This window comes from Carassius auratus, chromosome 14 (assembly GCF_003368295.1).
Source record: "Carassius auratus strain Wakin chromosome 14, ASM336829v1, whole genome shotgun sequence".
Lineage (NCBI taxonomy): Eukaryota > Metazoa > Chordata > Actinopteri > Cypriniformes > Cyprinidae > Carassius > Carassius auratus.
The window spans coordinates 32,358,163-32,374,897 of NC_039256.1; the positions used below are offsets into that span (position 1 = coordinate 32,358,163).

The 16,735-nt window shown below is 42.6% G+C and overlaps 1 protein-coding gene, 1 non-coding gene and 1 pseudogene across 2 annotated transcripts; all 3 read right to left on the reverse strand.

The window, feature by feature from the left end:
- Positions 1–193: 193 nt before the first annotated feature.
- Positions 194–9,914, reverse strand: LOC113114364 (biorientation of chromosomes in cell division protein 1-like 1; annotated as a pseudogene).
- Positions 9,915–10,980: 1,066 nt separating this feature from the next.
- Positions 10,981–11,062, reverse strand: trnal-aag (transfer RNA leucine (anticodon AAG)). Its single transcript has one exon. It is a non-coding gene; the product is annotated as a tRNA-Leu (tRNA).
- A 431-nt stretch (positions 11,063–11,493) lies between these two features.
- On the reverse strand, positions 11,494–15,921 carry LOC113114393 (aurora kinase B). Its single transcript, XM_026281324.1, has 9 exons — positions 15,844–15,921; positions 15,525–15,563; positions 15,362–15,419; positions 15,218–15,251; positions 14,886–15,074; positions 14,552–14,690; positions 14,196–14,344; positions 12,466–12,640; positions 11,494–11,995 (listed from the first exon to the last, which is right to left on the reverse strand). The coding sequence occupies exons 1-9, from the start codon at positions 15,847–15,849 to the stop codon at positions 11,825–11,827; spliced, it is 960 nt and encodes a 319-aa protein (XP_026137109.1). The 5' UTR covers positions 15,850–15,921; the 3' UTR covers positions 11,494–11,824.
- Positions 15,922–16,735: the final 814 nt, after the last annotated feature.

Consider the following 16,735-nt stretch of genomic DNA (forward strand, 5'->3'; position numbering starts at 1 on the left):
CTGCGTTGAGGGTCTGCGCAGGCTCGGCTGTATCTGCGATGAGGGTCTGAGCAGGCTCTGCTTTATCTGCGATGAGGGTCTGCGCAGGCTCTGCTTTATCTGCGGTGAGGGTCTGCGCAGGCTCTGCTTTATCTGCGATGAGGGTCTGCGCAGGCTCGGATGTGTCTGTGGTGAGGGTCTGTGCAGGCTCTGCTTTATCTGCGATGAGGGTCTGCGCAGGCTTGGATGTGTCTACGTTGAGGGTCTGCGCAGGCTCGGCTTTATCTGCGATGAGGGTCTGCGCAGGCTCGGATGTGTCTGTGGTGAGGGTCTGCGCAGGCTCTGCTTTATCTGCGGTGAGGGTCTGCGCAGGCTCGGATGTGTCTGCGGTGAAGGTCTGCGCAGGCTCGGTTGTGTCTACGTTGAGGGTCTGCGCAGGTTCGGCTGTGTCTACGTTGAGGGTCTGCGCAGGCTCGGCTGTGTCTACATTGAGGGTCTGCCGCAGGCTCAGCTTTATCTGCGGTGAGGGTCTGCTCAGGCTCATCAGTTTCAATCTCTGTTGTGAAGATCTGCGCAGACTCAGCTAAATCTGTGTTGTTTTTATCTGCATTGTGGGTCTGCGCAGACTCGGCTGTATCTGGAGGGACCGCTGGCGAGAGTTCAGCTGCATCTTCAGTAGTGAAGGTCTGCATGGATTCAGCAGTGTCTGCAGTGAGAGTCTGCGTGGACTGAGCTGCGTCTGCATTGATCGCAGGTGTAGATTCAGCTGCGTCTCCTGTACACATTTGAGCGTCTCTCTCATCCATCTGCTCATCACCAGTCTAAAAAGAAAAGCATAAACACATTACAGAAAACATAATTTGAACAGCAGATTAAAAACAACTTGGTTAAAAGCAGCTGCGTCTAACAACTGTGATCGACATGATGCCTCTAGAGTATTTTACTCCAGCAAGATGTCACTGCAACTCAGACAGCATTTCAACACATCATGTATTTACCTCTGATGTCACTTCCTGTGACCCGGGAGCCTCTGTCTCCATGGGCTCCGCTGCGGCGGCAGATGTAGTGATTACACCGGACTCGGTCTCAGAGCACTCCAACACACTTCCTGTGTCCACAATGCCTACAGGAAGTGTCTCCACTGCGATCTGAGAGTCTGTGGCTGTGAGATCCGAGGAGCGAGTGATATCCGGATCCATGGAGAGCAGCGTGAGCGCCGCCTCCTTCATCTTCCTATCGGCCTCCGTTTCTTGCTGTGAGGTGCGGACGTCCATCAGGCTCAAGAGGGCGTCGGCTTCTGCAGACAGAGGGCGGGGCTCTTTAGGCACCGCCTCCTCGTCCTCAGATTCGGGAGTGACGTCGCTCAGGGTGGCGTAAGGGTCGTCAGGTAAAGGTGTGGTACTGGAGACGGTATCTGACAGATTCTCCTTCCCTCCCAACTTCCTGTCTGAATCTTTCTGCCCCTTCTTCTCAGTCGTTTTCTTCACAACCTTCGCGTCCTTCATTTTCTCCTCTGAAGTTTTCTTGTCGTCTTTTTTCTGTTCTAAAGTTCCTGGTTTAGTCTTGGCTTCTATTTTTTTCTCTGATTTGGGATTCTGGGATTTAGACTTGTGTTTCTCCGTTAGGGATTTGACCTTCAGTCCTTCGGTTTCCAAGCCAGATTTCTGCGGATGAGTCTTGTCCACAGACGAATCCTTCCTATCCATCCGTACCTTGGGCTTCTCTCCCGGTTTAGCCTCCGAGAGGCTCTTTGACCTCTTGGGAATCTCTTTAGGCTGCTTGTCTTTCTTCTGGCTGACCTCTGAACCTGTCTCGACCTCTGACCTCTCCTCTGAGGAGCCGGTGGAGTCCAGACGCCGGAGCTGCTTTGAATCACCCTTCGGTTTCTCCTTCTCATTTACAGCCATCTTTCCTTTCTTCAGATTCCCTTCATCTGTCGCTTCAGACACACTTGTCTTGCCTTCTCGGGAAGACACAGAACTTTTCCTGTCATGCTTGACCTTTGACCCCTTCTTCTCATCAGCTGCTCCTTTCGCAGTCCCTCCGTCTTTCTCGTCGGCCGTGGCGTCTCCGCTCTTCCTGCTCTCCGTCTTGTGTTTGTGCTTGAGCCGTTCGTCAGGGACGCCACGCTCTTTCTCCTTCTCTTTGCGCTCCTTTTCTTTGGAAAGCGAGTCTTTGCGAACGGTTTTCCGGCGTTCTTCTGTTCCCAGCTCCAGGTCCAGGATGAAGGAGTGAATGCGGTTTTTCTCAGGGACTTTCTCCTCGCTGTCTGTCTTCCTCCTGCGCTGCTGCTCCTCCAGATCAGACGGCCGTCGCTTCAGACCCGCGGGCTTCACCTGCAGAGACACAGAAGTGTTCACTACAGAGAGAGACAGAGAGAGACAGAGAGAGAGAGAGAGAGAGAGAGAGAGACAGAGCGAGAGAGAGAGAGAGAGAGAGACAGAGAGAGAGAGAGAGAGAGAAAGAGAAAGAGAGAAAGAGAGAGAGAGAGAGAGAGACAGAGGGACAGAGAGAGAGAGCGCTGGAGACTGAGACACACTTACATCTTTATTGACTGAATCACCTTCAGTATCACTTTTCTTCCTCTCATCCTCTTTTCTGTAGGACACAGTTGTACACACACAGCAGCGGTCAACCATTTGACGGCAAACAAAAGAGCATGGCTTCAACAACACCATTGTCTGTTTGCATGTATAGCTTGAGAAATAATTAATTGCACTTGAAGCTTTTGTAAAATTCTGATTATAAAACAGATCATCCTGGTCCTTGATTCTGATTGGCTGAGATGTGTTGTAAGTTACTCTACAAACACACACCTCTTTGTTTACATTTGTGTGTTGCTCAGCAACCACTTTGTTGCAACCACAACTGTTTCTGAGGAAATTGTTTGGTGGAAGAAAACTGTTTTTATCAATATCATTAAACTATATCTGCTCTGTTTTATTCTGTGAAACCTTAATATGTATATATGGAATAATTGTTTAATAAACCCAATAAGCCCCTGTGAAGACGTGGTTTACAGTGAATTTATAACAGCTAAGAATGTTTTAGGCGGGCAAACAATGCCTCTTAGCTGTAATAAATTCAATGTAAACCACAGTACTTTGAACTTATTGCTTGAAACAAACACCCAAAACTGCATATGGCATCATACAGGCAAACAATGTTTAAACTTGAAATTGTGGAGAGGACATGATGATGTTGGCATTGCTTGGGAATTATTTGCCATTATTTGATGATGTAAACACCTTAATCATAATATTGTCTAATTTAGAATAAGGTAAATAATTTAATTACTAATAATTTTGTAAACGTAGTCAGTGAGTAAACGTAACCGTAGTCTGTTTTCAGGGCTGAAACAATTACACAACATTATCGGAAACAAAAAACTGTCGACAAATATTTTGTAGTTGAAAAGTCATTTGATCTCATGTAAGGGCCTGTAATAACGCGATGTTGACCAGTGTGGCGCTGTAGAGCAAGACTGAAATTCGGCTCTCCTGGATGCAATTCAAGAAAAGACGACGCACATAAGGCTTCTCAATTAACGAAATAAAAACACAACAAAAATGACAGCGGTGAGAAAACAGCAGTTAAGAAAGCATCTGATCATAGCCATGTGGATAAGTTTGCATGACCTCAGCAATTGGTCCTCCAGTAAATTAGGACCGATTGATAAAAAAACAAAAACAAAAAAAAAACAGTGGCAATGACACTTTCAATCAGAATTACAACCTGATTTTCTGTTATAAAACAGCTCTCCAGTGTGGTGCAAACTAATGACTAATGAATTTATAATATTTTTTATGTAATATCAATATTTTTACTACCTGTAAAAGCTGAATAATATAACAAAGCCTACTGATTAACCAAGTCTCTGAATTTCTGCACACAACAACCTCCTTGACAGCAACCAATCAGGCTTCAGAAGTGGACATTCAACGGAGACAGCCTTGCTCTCAGTTGTTGAAGCTCTAAGACTGGCAAGAGCAGAATCCAGATCTTCAGTACTCATCCTGCTTGATCTGTCCGCTGCTTTTGACACGGTTAACCTCCAGATCCTCCTATCAACCCTACTGGCAAAGGGCATCTCAGGAACAACACTTCAATGGTTTGAGTCTTACCTATCGGATAGGTCCTTCAAAGTATCTTGGAGAGGTGAGGTGTCCAAGTCTCAACATCTAACTACTGGGGTGCCTCAGGGCTCAGTTCTTGGACCACTTCTCTTCTCTGTCTACATGGCATCATTAGGTTCTGTCATTCAGAAACATGGCTTTTCATACCACTGCTATGCTGATGACACTCAACTCTACCTCTCATTCCATCCTGATGATCCGACGGTAGCTATTAGCATCTCAGCTTGTCTAACTGACATTTCTTCCTGGATGATGGACCATCACCTTCAACTCAACCTTGCCAAGACAGAACTGCTTGTGATTCCAGCAAACCCATCGTTTCATCACAATTTCACCATCAAGTTAGGCACATCAACCATAACTCCTTCAAAAACAGCAAGAAGCCTTGTAGTTATGATTGATGATCAGCTGACTTTCTCAGACCACATTGCTAAAACTGTCCGATCCTGCAGATTTGCTTTATTCAACATCAAGAAGATCAAGCCCTTTCTTTGGGAACATGCTGCACAACTCCTTGTTCAAGCTCTTGTTCTGTCCAGGCTGGACTATTGCAATGCCCTCTTGGCAGGTCTTCCAGCCAATTCTATCAAACCTTTACCATTAAATCAGAACGCGGCAGCAAGACTAATTTTTAATGAGCTGAAAAGAATACACGTCACACCTCTGTTTATCAATTTGCACTGGCTTCCAATAGCTGCTCGCATCAAGTTCAAGGCATTGATGTTTGCCTACAAAACTACCACTGGCTCTGCACCCATTTACCTAAATGTGTTACTTCAGACTTATATGTGCCTCTAGAAGCTTGTGTTCTGCAAGTGAACGTTGCTTGATTTTTAATCCCAAAGAAGCACAAAGTCACTTTTACGGACTTTTAAATTAAATGTTCCCTTCTGGTGGAATGACCTCCCCAAATCAATCCGAGCAGCTGAGTCCTTAGCCATCTTCAAGAATCGGCTTAAAACACATCTCTTCCATCTTTATTTGACCCTCTCACTTTAACACTCACTATTCTAATTCTATTCTTTAAAAAGTCTTTAATCTTTTTGTATTTATTTTCTTTTCATTTATTTGGCAATTATGTGTGTGTGTGTGTGTATATATATAAATTAATAAATGTAATGATTAATCAGTGAAATAATCAACAATTAGTCAATGAATCGCTGTAATAATCATTAGATGAATCGATTATCAAACATAGATTGTTGCAGGCCTAGTGTGTTTATACATTATATGGAGCTTCCTGAAAACCACCAGCACCAATCTGATCATCTGACTTTAGAGAACCAAAGTGTGACCCACAAACCTGGAGTCTCTCTTTCTCTGTCTGCTCAGAGCCACTTTCTTCTCAAGAAACTTCTTCTCTTTTCGAGCCTCTTTGGCTCGAGGTCTCTGATCCGCAGAGAGACTGGCCAGTTTCTTCCGATCTGAGGAGAAGACCTTGTCAGAGATCCGATCATTGACACACACACACACACACACACACACTGCATGTACCCTGTTCCTCGTTCTGAGCTGCTCTCAGTCTGCGTTTCTCCTCCATTCGCTCGCGGTTCTGCTGCCGCTTCAACAGACGCTCCTCTTTGTCTTTGGCCTGAAGAGTGAAAGTGAGATTTATATCAGAATCAGATCGGAATGGTTTGAACTTGGGATTAATCGATGATTGATTGATTGTCGCTAAGAGATGCGATCGATTAAGGCAGTCGATGGTCGGTTGACCAGTGTAGTATAGTGCTGCGTGCGGCTCATGATCAGAACACGAGCGAATTCTTAATTCATGAAATCTTTCATTTCCCTTCCCATGTTTACCACACACAGTAAGAGATGCGATTAAAAGTGAAAGATAATCAAATAAACCTCTGAAATTAGAGGCTTAGACTGTGAAGATTTAGGAAAAGAGACCGGCAAACCTATATTAATGAACGGCATCCAGAGGCACGCTCACCATCTAACATTCTCCTAACCCTGTAAGAGCACGAATCTTCTGTTTTTATTGTGAGTACAAATGAAACTAAAAACTTTTGCGAAAAAGTTTTTTTTTTCTTTCTAAAAATGTTTTGCTGTTTTGATTGCATCAGAGCCTGGCGCACACGTTAGGATTGGGAGGTAATACAGTAATATACGGGATATAAAAATATCAACGGTATCAGTTTCAATACCGTAAAAAAAAAGCACTTATATATGAGACAAAGATTAAATATTAAATAATATATTTAATGCCTAAAAATGCGTATGCTCATATGAAGAGGATCACCTTTTCTGTCTGTGTGCAAATGTGTAAGTAGTTTACTTTATAAATAATAGTTTAACATTCAAATACATCGGGAATATGGAAACATTTGGATTTGTGCTGAATGAGACATGAGCAGTAATCTCCAAATAAATGTAGTCAAACCCGCGCTCGCTCGTTCTCGTCTGCACACACACACTGTCAGGATCTAATGCACTGTAAGCTGGATCTTTAAAAACAATTAGGCTAGGCCTACCTGAACACAAAAATACAGAATCGGACATTTCCTAGAGTTTTGCAGCAGTATTGTTCAGACCTCAACACAAAACATTGCAATTGTGTTTTAAAATTAAATTACCATTAAAAGAGGCTCGTTCAGCGGTCTCCGTGCCAGAAAACAATAAGAACAATTGTGGGCTGGGCTGAAAATGTGAATTTTCTATTTTACAAACATTCTTCAGTTGGATAAACAAATATTGATTCTTAAATCCTAAGATTCATCAGTGTGGGTTTTAGGACAGCCATTGTTTATATGTTTATTAAAAAACACACACATTAGAATTGAAACAATTTAATTATTCAAATGTATTGTAACGTCATTATTATATCAACTGCTTTATGAGCAATTCAGACGTTTGTAAAGAAATATTTAACTAAATTATCAATTTTATTAATATAATAGTGTTGTTAAAATAGTCATCAGTTTGCCTAAATGTATTTATTGATTAACTGTTTTTCTAACGTTACATCGTGTAATTAATATAAAAACACTACAAAATATAGTTTAACTACAGAAAATGTTTGTTTTACACATATTTAACATGTGTTTAGTACTTCCTTTTTTTATGCAAAAAAATTGATTTATAATTTTACCCCTAATGAACTTTCGAAATATAGACTGTTTCAAAGCAGCTTAATGGTGATAAACAAGATTTTTATTATGAATGTCTTCTAGTTTCATTATTCATTGTACAGTATTTGGTAAACACAAGTATATTGTATATTTCTGTGAGACCGAGCAGCTTCACACATGATGAATTCTGCGGGTGTTTGGTGAAGTGTCTCACCACCGAGCGTCTGCGCTGCTCCACCGTCACCTCGTCATCAGAGTCGCTGTAGTAGCGCGAGTACAGGAAGGGCTTGTGTACGTATCCCTGTCTCACACCACGAGGCTTCTTCTCCGAGTCGTCCCCGGCCGGCGTCTCCCGCCCCCCCTCACCTACACACACACACACACACACACACACACACAGGTGTCGGAGCGCTGCAGTGACACACACACACACTGATCACGTGATGCGCTTCTCACCCCCCGAGCTGATCTCTCCCTCCTCGGTGGACTCCGACAGAGGCTCGTTCTCATCGCTGTCTCCCTCGAACGAGGACAGATCGCTGGTGTGGACCGAACTCACTGTGATGTCACTGAGACCGTCCAGATCAGAGTCCTCCAGAGAGTACTCTAACACACACACACACACACGCTCTAGAATCAACACTTTCACTTTAATTATTAGTCACTTCTGACTCAAACTCTTATTTCATTATTTCAGTGAAGTGATGAAGAGGATTCTTCTGTCTGCTGTACCTTCTCTGAGTCTCTCTCTGGTCTTCTGTTTGACGCTGGAGGGTTTCTGGGAGTCTGTGTCTGTGCGGTTCTCCTCTCGGATCTTCCCTGAGGATTTACTGCTGTTCCCGGCGTCTCCCTCGTCCTTCACCTCCTCCGTCTCCTCCTCTTCCTCTTCCTGTTTCCCAGGCTGTGGTTCCTCCGGCTGCTCCTCCGTCTCCTCGGGGAGGCTGATGTCCATCTCCTCGTCTCTGTGCTCAAGGCTCGGGTCAGTGCCGCTGGTCTCCGGGATCTGGACATCATCAGCGCCGGAGCGCCCAGCCGGAGCTGTCAGAGAAACACCACACAGCCGGACTCATCCTCCGGATCATTTCTAATGAGAAGACTGTATGAGATATTCATTTGTGAGAAGCTCACCGGGATCATTTCCGATGTCTGCGGTCAGCAGTTCGACTTCCTGGTTTTCCACAGGAAGGGGCGGAGCTACAGGAGGAAGCTCATCCTCCTCCACGTGGCTGTTTGGAGACAGAAACTTCCGGACGACGCGCTCCACCTGCGGCCGAAAGGAGTGATGGACCTTTGGATCGACGACCTGAGCCACGATTCGGTCCACTCCCTGCTCCAGCATCCCTGACCTGCCGCGCACACACACACACACACACACACACACGGTGAAGCTCAGGACACACACAGATGGACAGACAGACGGACAGGACACGTACTGCAGGACCAGCTGTCGGATGCTGTTTCTCAGCTGGTTCTTGTTCAGCTGTGGGCTCCATGTGTGGTTGCCAGATGATTGGACACGAAGTTATCCACTCGCTGTCGAAGGTGCAAATACGCCGGCTGAGAGGAAGAAAACAATCACATTAAGCCTATAAAGTTACCGTATCATACCTGAGATGTGTGTGTGTGTGTGTGTGTGTGTGTAACGCCTCTTAATGATCAGTTCAGAGTGTTTTATCCAGTCAAAGCTCTTCTAGTGTAATTGTACTTCACAAGTCTTTCTCGTGTCAGATCTTGTCTGATTGCGATGAAGTAAAGGTCAGAATAAGGTCAGTAATATCTCCAGATGAACTCTTCCTGGACTGAAGCAGCTCAGCTTTACTTGATTCTCCATCAATCATGTTTTAGAGTCTCAAATCTGATCCTCAGGATCTTTTGAGGAGCGTTTGTTTCCAGAAGCTTTACTTTCACTGTTCCTCAGCGGAGGAATGATCTTCACAAGCCTCCAGAACATCTCACATCTTCTGAGGAGCCTTGATTTCTTCAGCTCTCCATCACTGTGTTATATGTGCGGATCATTTACATCTCATCTCATTACTGGAGATATAGAGCACAGACTCATATTCAGATCAGTTTATATCAGTATCTGCTCTACTGTTAGAATCATCTCAGTGGTTTACATCACAAGCAGCAGAACTTTTTGTTTTAACAAAACATAACACCATACTCGGTCACCATTACAGGCGAGATTTCAACCCAAACCCTATCAAAATACACCCACTAACACACATCTGTGAGCTGCTGAACTGACCGTTAGCTGATAAAAGAGCGGTTAATCGATATTGTCATATAACGTAATCAATTACGTTAAGACTATAAAAACATTATTAGCTGTGTTATGGTATTATCGGAAGCACGTCACAGCAGTGACGCTATTTCCTTCAGAGAGCATCATGTTATAACAGTGTAAATCATGGTAAAAGCGTGGTACTTCGGTGTTGTTGTGAGGTAAATGTGTGCGTGTTTTGCCTTTGTGTCCACGTCTGCCAGACAGTCTCTGCGGAACTGATCGAACAGACCCTCGGTCTTCAGGTGACTGACGATCATCGACACCAGCTGCGGGTCTCCGGGGTGAAGCGCCGACATCGCGGAACACAAACACCGGCAGAACCTCCGGGACGAACCGAGCCGAGCCGAGCCGAGCCGATCCGAACCGAACCGAACCGCCGCCGCGTCACAGAATAAGCACCCAGGCGGAAGTTTACACCGCGCGCAGGAAACAAGAGAAGAAGAAGAAAACACGCGCGAAAATTCAGCGCCATCTGAAGGATGGAGTTATTAATGCTTTATTTAGTAACAATTCGCACAGTATACAATTATAATATTAATAATAGCAATAATTATAACAATTAATAAAAATGATGATAAAAAAATGATCCTGATATTGTAAAGGTATGCACTTGTTCTAAACTTTTTTTACCGTCCATGATTTTTACACGAAACGCCACCCCCTGCTGGTCAAACGGTGTACATGCAACAGTCTTCTACAAACCGATTATAAATTACTGAGGGTGAAATCTATTAAATGCAATTATTAACAGACCACCAGATACTATTAATTATGATATGTCTGTATAATTTCTCTTTTGCGGAGCTAGTTTGTTTAAACCAGGGAAAATCTGGGGAGAAACGAGCCTTTTCGAAGCTTGGAATACTTGGATTGCTTCTCAAAATGATTCATGTAGCGACGCCTGCTGGTCAAACTGTGTAAACGCACCTAAACCCTAAACCAAATACATTACATCTACATTTACTCATTTAGCAGACGCTTTTATCCAAAGCGACTTACAGATGAGGACAGTGGAAGCAATCAAAAACAACAAAAAACTAATAAATACAGCTTTTACAAATGTTTTATTGAATATTTATGCAGTTAACCTAATCCCATTAAATATGAAGTGTTTGTATAATGTGTTATTATATTAATTTGCAGGACTTGTTTTGTCTGTTACATGGAGGACAATAAGAGACTATTAGCTAGTACTCTTCCTTTCAATTCTATAAATGTCTCATTAAAATGTCTACAAAGTAATGAGCTGATCTGAGATTTAGTGGTTCACCGCTGGGGGGCGATCTCCGTAGAGTTAATCGCTTCTCTGCAATTTCGAATCCATTTGAAACCACGTGACTTTGGCAGTTTATTAAAAGACATAATACTTATTACATATGTATCATGTCTATGGTTTGATATGCCCTACAAAAATATAATGGGCTGCTCCACGAAACTGGCATCATTAGCGATAGACGTGTTTTAAATCCGATTTTAATTAGATTGTATAAAAACGATATGGCAGCGGTGGGATTCGAACCCACGCCCCCGAAGAGACTGGAGCCTTAATCCAGCGCCTTAGACCGCTCGGCCACGCTACCCCTGCGCCACTACCCCTCTCGGCTAATCAAACCATCGCGGACATGAAAAATATATACAAATCATTAACTAACTTTACAACGGTCTCATAATCGTCTAATTTATATCTTCTACACTACTACACAAACCTAACTGAAACAACCAAGAGCTAGTTCTTTATTTACCGTCGCAACCCCCCCTTCCCAAATAAAGGGATTCAAATATTCCTTCAAGTTGTTTCACCAAAATAAAAAGCTAATTAAACTAAATTAACTTCAGAGGAACTATTCTGTATTATTCCAGTATTAGCCAAACTACTATTAGACTGAACAAGGAAGTTAAAACAACGGTTTAGTGTTTCTAACGGTCTGTGTATTCTGCAGAAACTGAAACCTGAATGCATCAGGAGTAAATTCACTGTGCGCTAATCAAAAAGCTACACCACAAAACATACTTAAAACATACTGGTTTATATTTAATAGGTTCAGTAGAAGACAGATTCATAGAATATAAAACAACATGAATATGAACAGAACACACAAGACTGTGTAAAAGAGAAGGGACTAACTTTAGAGTTCGTTTACATCTGGACTCATTAACAGTCACAATTAAATAAGTTTGTGACCAATTAATACAGCCCTCACACACACACACACACACACACAGGGACAACTGAGCCCTCGATCCGATGTTTCTGACACGGTGCAACATTCAGCTCACAGCACAACCATCACCGGTGGAGGCCGGGCTGTGTGTCTCAAACAGGTCCTGGAGCAGTGTGTGTGTCAGTGGTGTGTGTTGCAGACGGGCGGCAGGACGCGGCGTGAGTTGGCTTTGACCCAGGGATGCTCCATCACGCTCCGGAGCGGCAGACGCATGGATGGACTGTGACGCAGCAGCTTGGAGATCAGATCACGAGCACCGTCAGACACCAGCTTGGGGAACTGAAGATCCACCTGCTCACACACACACACACACAGAATGTTACTCACACTTTCCTTAAAACTTGATTTGAATTCCTGAAAAGAACGCTTTCAACCCTTTTAATCCCATCAGCACAATAGAGACCATACAAGTTTATTTATGAAGCTCTAGAAACCTTACTGACTGATGTTTTAGTGAATTTCCTGCAAATATGGAAGATTTAGATTCTCAATGAGACCTGTTTAGTGTCACATGACCTGTTTGCACTTGAGATGAGGATAACAGCATCAAAGCTCTAAACGAAAACATGAGTGATTTTCTGCCTCTTTGGGATGAACACTAGTGACTTTCACTCACAGAACACAAGCTTCGAGAAGCACATGACTCTGAAGTAAAAGTAGTATTTAACAAAACACTCCTCTCCAGAGTCAACTTGCTGTCAGACAGTGACTGAAACAGAGGTATTTCAGAGAAAAGCAGAGGTGAATAAACGCAGACAGACCTTAGTGATGCGCTTGTATGTCTCTGTGTGGCTGGCCGTCTCGAACGGAGGGTTCCCCACCAGACACTCGTAACACAACACACCGATGCACCACAGATCCACCTTCTCATCGTGAGTGTGACCCTCGATCATCTCTGGAGGAAGATAGTCCAGAGTCCCACACATGGTCCGCCGTCTGAGAGAGAGACAGAGAGAAACATCTCTTTACAGACAGGTTCAGTTCGGTCCGGTCTTAGGCATGCAGTGGTTCAGAATCAGAATCAGAATGAGCTTTATTGCCAGGTATGTTTACACATACGAGGAATTTGTTTTCGTGACAGAAGCTCCGCAGTACAACAGAATGACAGCGACAGAACATAAAACACATAATAAAAGAATAAAAAATACAAATAAGTAGATAGTGAATGAAAATATACAAATGACAATTGTAGGCAGGTATATTACAAAATGCAGTTATGTATGTACATGTGTATTATGTGCAAAATTTAAGTGTATACTAAGTATTCATTCACTGCTAAGAAAGCAAATCTGGATCCTGTTGAATTGGGTCTATAGTTGTTAATATCAAACTCGCCATTCTTACCAAAAGAATTGGAGAAAACTCTTACATTGGTTATCATATTATTGGTTATTGAAAATATATAGCATCCTTTTCAGTTTGGATTTAGATCCAAGCACAGCACTGAATCAGTGGTAAACAACTTATTTGTGGATTCTGGGAATTGTGCAGTTTCGGTACTGTTGGCTTTAAGTGATTTAAGTAGATCACTTTATCCTTTTAGACCAGCTAAAAACTGAAGCTGCTATTTGTGATTCGGCCTTAGATCGGTTCGAATCATTTTACTGCGAGGAGTTCCTCTGTGGAGATCGATCAGTCTCATTCATCACCTGCTTCTATTACTGGTGGGGTGCTGCAGGGCTCTGTTTTAGGCCCGATTTTGTTTTATAAATGCTCCCTCTTCATTACATTTGAGTCTCACAAGGTCGCAGATCACATTTATGCAGATGATACCCAGTTGTATACGTCAATAAAACCTGGGTCAAAGTCCTTATCCAACTTCCTTGTGTAAATGACATCAAAACCTGGATGGGTGATAATTTTATCCAGTTAAATGAAAAGTAAATTTTATTTGGCTTCCCTCATTTGGTTAACAGCATGTCCTCTAGTTTAGGACCTTGACAGCAAATATCCTTACTCAGGTAAAGAAACTGGCTGTTGTTTTTGATTCAGAGTTAAAATTCGACAAGCAAATAAATTCTGTTGTAAACTGAAATCTTTTGTGTTTAAAGTAGGGGTGCTCCGATCGGCCGATCGTTAATGCACATCTCGTCAGTAAAGCCGGTTCTCTAATCAGCAGTAAATTCCATCAGGTGCGTGATTTCACATAGAGCAGCTGTTAATGCGCAAATCCAAGTTCATTTTCAGCGTTTATTTGCGCATCTTCTCAGTTAAGAATGACTCTGTGTGGGAACAGCTGTTAAAATTGAGAATTGCTTTCCTTGGCTGCGAGCTGAAATTAAACTCTTATTTCAAGACTATTGTCTTTCTTTAATCGTTTTAGTTAACCTGGTTTCAAACAGCTGCTGTAAACTAAAATCATTCTCTTGAAGTGTCTGTGATAAACTGTGCATGTCTAGTCATGATTTATGAATGTTCGGATAACGGGACTCAATCTCTGCTGAAGAACTGAACTAAATGTCCCGGTGCATTATGGGTGTGTGTGTGTTACCTGAGAGAGGGTGCATGGACGGACCAGCCGAAGTCTGCGATCTTGAGCTCTCCCCTGTATCCCAGCAGAAGGTTCTCCGGTTTAATGTCTCTGTGGATCACCTTCTTCTCGTGACAGTACAGAAGAGCGTCCGCCAGCTCCTCCATGTACTGCAGACACAAGAGCAGCGTCATGTCACCTACAGTATTAACAGCTGAACTATAAACTTTCATCACGGTACTTCTCTGGTAATACGGTGTAGTTGAAAAGATGGGGAAGAATCTAAACTAAACGCAGTACTACTCGAGGCAGGTTTGAACTATCCGATTTTAGAAATGAGTGTCTGAACCGAGATGGTGATGGATGTTGTGACTCACGGTGGCGGAGCGCTGGTCGTCGAAGCGTCCGCAGCGCTGAAGCTCTTTGTACATCTCTCCCCGCGGAGCGAACTCCAGGATCAGAAACACACGCGTGTCATCGTGGAAGTAGTTGTAGAAGCGCAGGATGTTGGGATGCCTGGAGAGAAGGGCTCAAACGATTAGTCAACAAAATAAATAAATCTTGATTACATTCCAAAGGTTTGACCAATTCTCGGTTTTTAACTAGTCAACTCGAAAATGTAACTACAACATTATTCAAGTAAATTTCTGGAGACGGACGGTTTTAGTTCCTGCAGGGTCATGAAAAGCGTCTGAAGGACGGAGAACACACCTGAGGTGAGACTGGATCTCGATCTCTCTCCGCAGCTGATGCTCCACTCCTTCCTTCTCCATCTGAGACTTGAAGAGCACCTTCAGAGCCACGATCACCTTCAGCTTCCGCTCGCGCGCCAGATACACGTTACCGAACTTGCCCTTCCCCAGCGGACGGCCGATGTCGAAGTCTCTGATGGACAGCTTCCTGAAGGAGAGACGACGGCATGTTCTTCCTCAGTACAGATAAATACATCTAAACCTTCTTAGTGACGTCAGGGCTCACATGATCTTCAGCAGGAATGAAAACCATGAAGAACAGAATATATTGGATTCCTACATCAGACTCACTTTGTGTTTGATTTCACAGGAACTCTCCCAGGACCTGAAAGAAGACCAGAGACTGAATACAGCACGTGTCTATCAGCAGTGAGACCTCAGCTATAATCTAGTGCACTAAAGTCTCTGAAGGAGGACTTGTTCTGGAGATGTTACCTGAAACAGCGTGTGTGTCTGGATTCACACTGACTCTGAGAGGACCCACAGCAGCCACCTGACACACAAACACACACACAGAGCGTCAGACACACAGTGATCCCTAAGAAGCGCACTCTGTAGTGAACCAAAGAGGAATGAGACGCTGGCGCTAGCTTCTAACCTGTGTTTGCAGAGCTCTGGGCTCCCGGTTCTCTTTATTCTGATAAAACAAACACAATACATCACTTACATCCATAAAACAGCTCTCATATGGGTAACCAAAACAAGTAACAAGTTATAAAATAATAATAAATCACGTAACGTAAACTTATCTCTGAAATCATTCTAACGTTAGCTGAGTGGATTTAGCACTCGGTCTCGTTTAACAGGAAAGACTTTAATTTGATATACATTAGTCACCGAACAATACTAACATCATCTAAACACACATATATACGCGCTTACGTTTAAATGAGATGATTGATAATTGTTTATTTTACCTGCATGATGATTATTTAGTTCTTGTGTCTGTTTCTGCTGTCTGTTCTTCCTTTTCGCTCTTTCAACCGCCTGGATTTAAAATGAAAAGCAGATGCATTTCTATTGGCCGAGACAATAAAAACTCACCGCTGATTGGCCCATTGACGCGAACTCTCATTGGGCCAGTGACGTGCCAATCATTCTGGCCCCGCCTCAGAGATTCGCGCATGCGCTTTGAATTGGATCTTTTTATAAGTAAAAACAACAACTATAGAGTTATGAAGAGTTCGTTTGCAAAAACAGATAACTCCGTTTTTAACAACATTCAAAAATCATGTTTTGTTTATCGTGCATTCCAATTAATCTCAATCAAACTGCATTTGGGTTTTGATTAGGTTAAATAATACAACTAACCCATAATAAGTAAAACCATAATAACATAATAAAAAACATTATTTTTTTTGAAAAGAAAACAAAAAAACAGTTATCTGTTGTTGCAAATAAAATCTTCATATTTTCTAATTATATGATTTAATCAATCAAAATATATATACAGTAAATTTAAACCATATAATTATGCATATTGCAGATATTGTACAAGAGAACAAAATATGTTTTAGTTAAATTGAAATTCTGACATAAAAAGTTAAAATTATGTCATGAAAAGTCATGAGTATGAAATCAAAGTAGAAATCATGAGGCAACCACTCAGTTAGGAGATTAGTCATTTATGTTATGAAATTATGACATGGAAAATTGAAATTATAACAAAAAGTATGAATTATGAAAAATAAGTCAGTTATAAAATAAGGTCAAAATTATGAAAAGTTGTATTTATGACATAAAATTATTAGAGTTGGGGTACTCGAACTTGGACTCGAGTCCGGACTCGAGTCCAATTTTGAATGAACT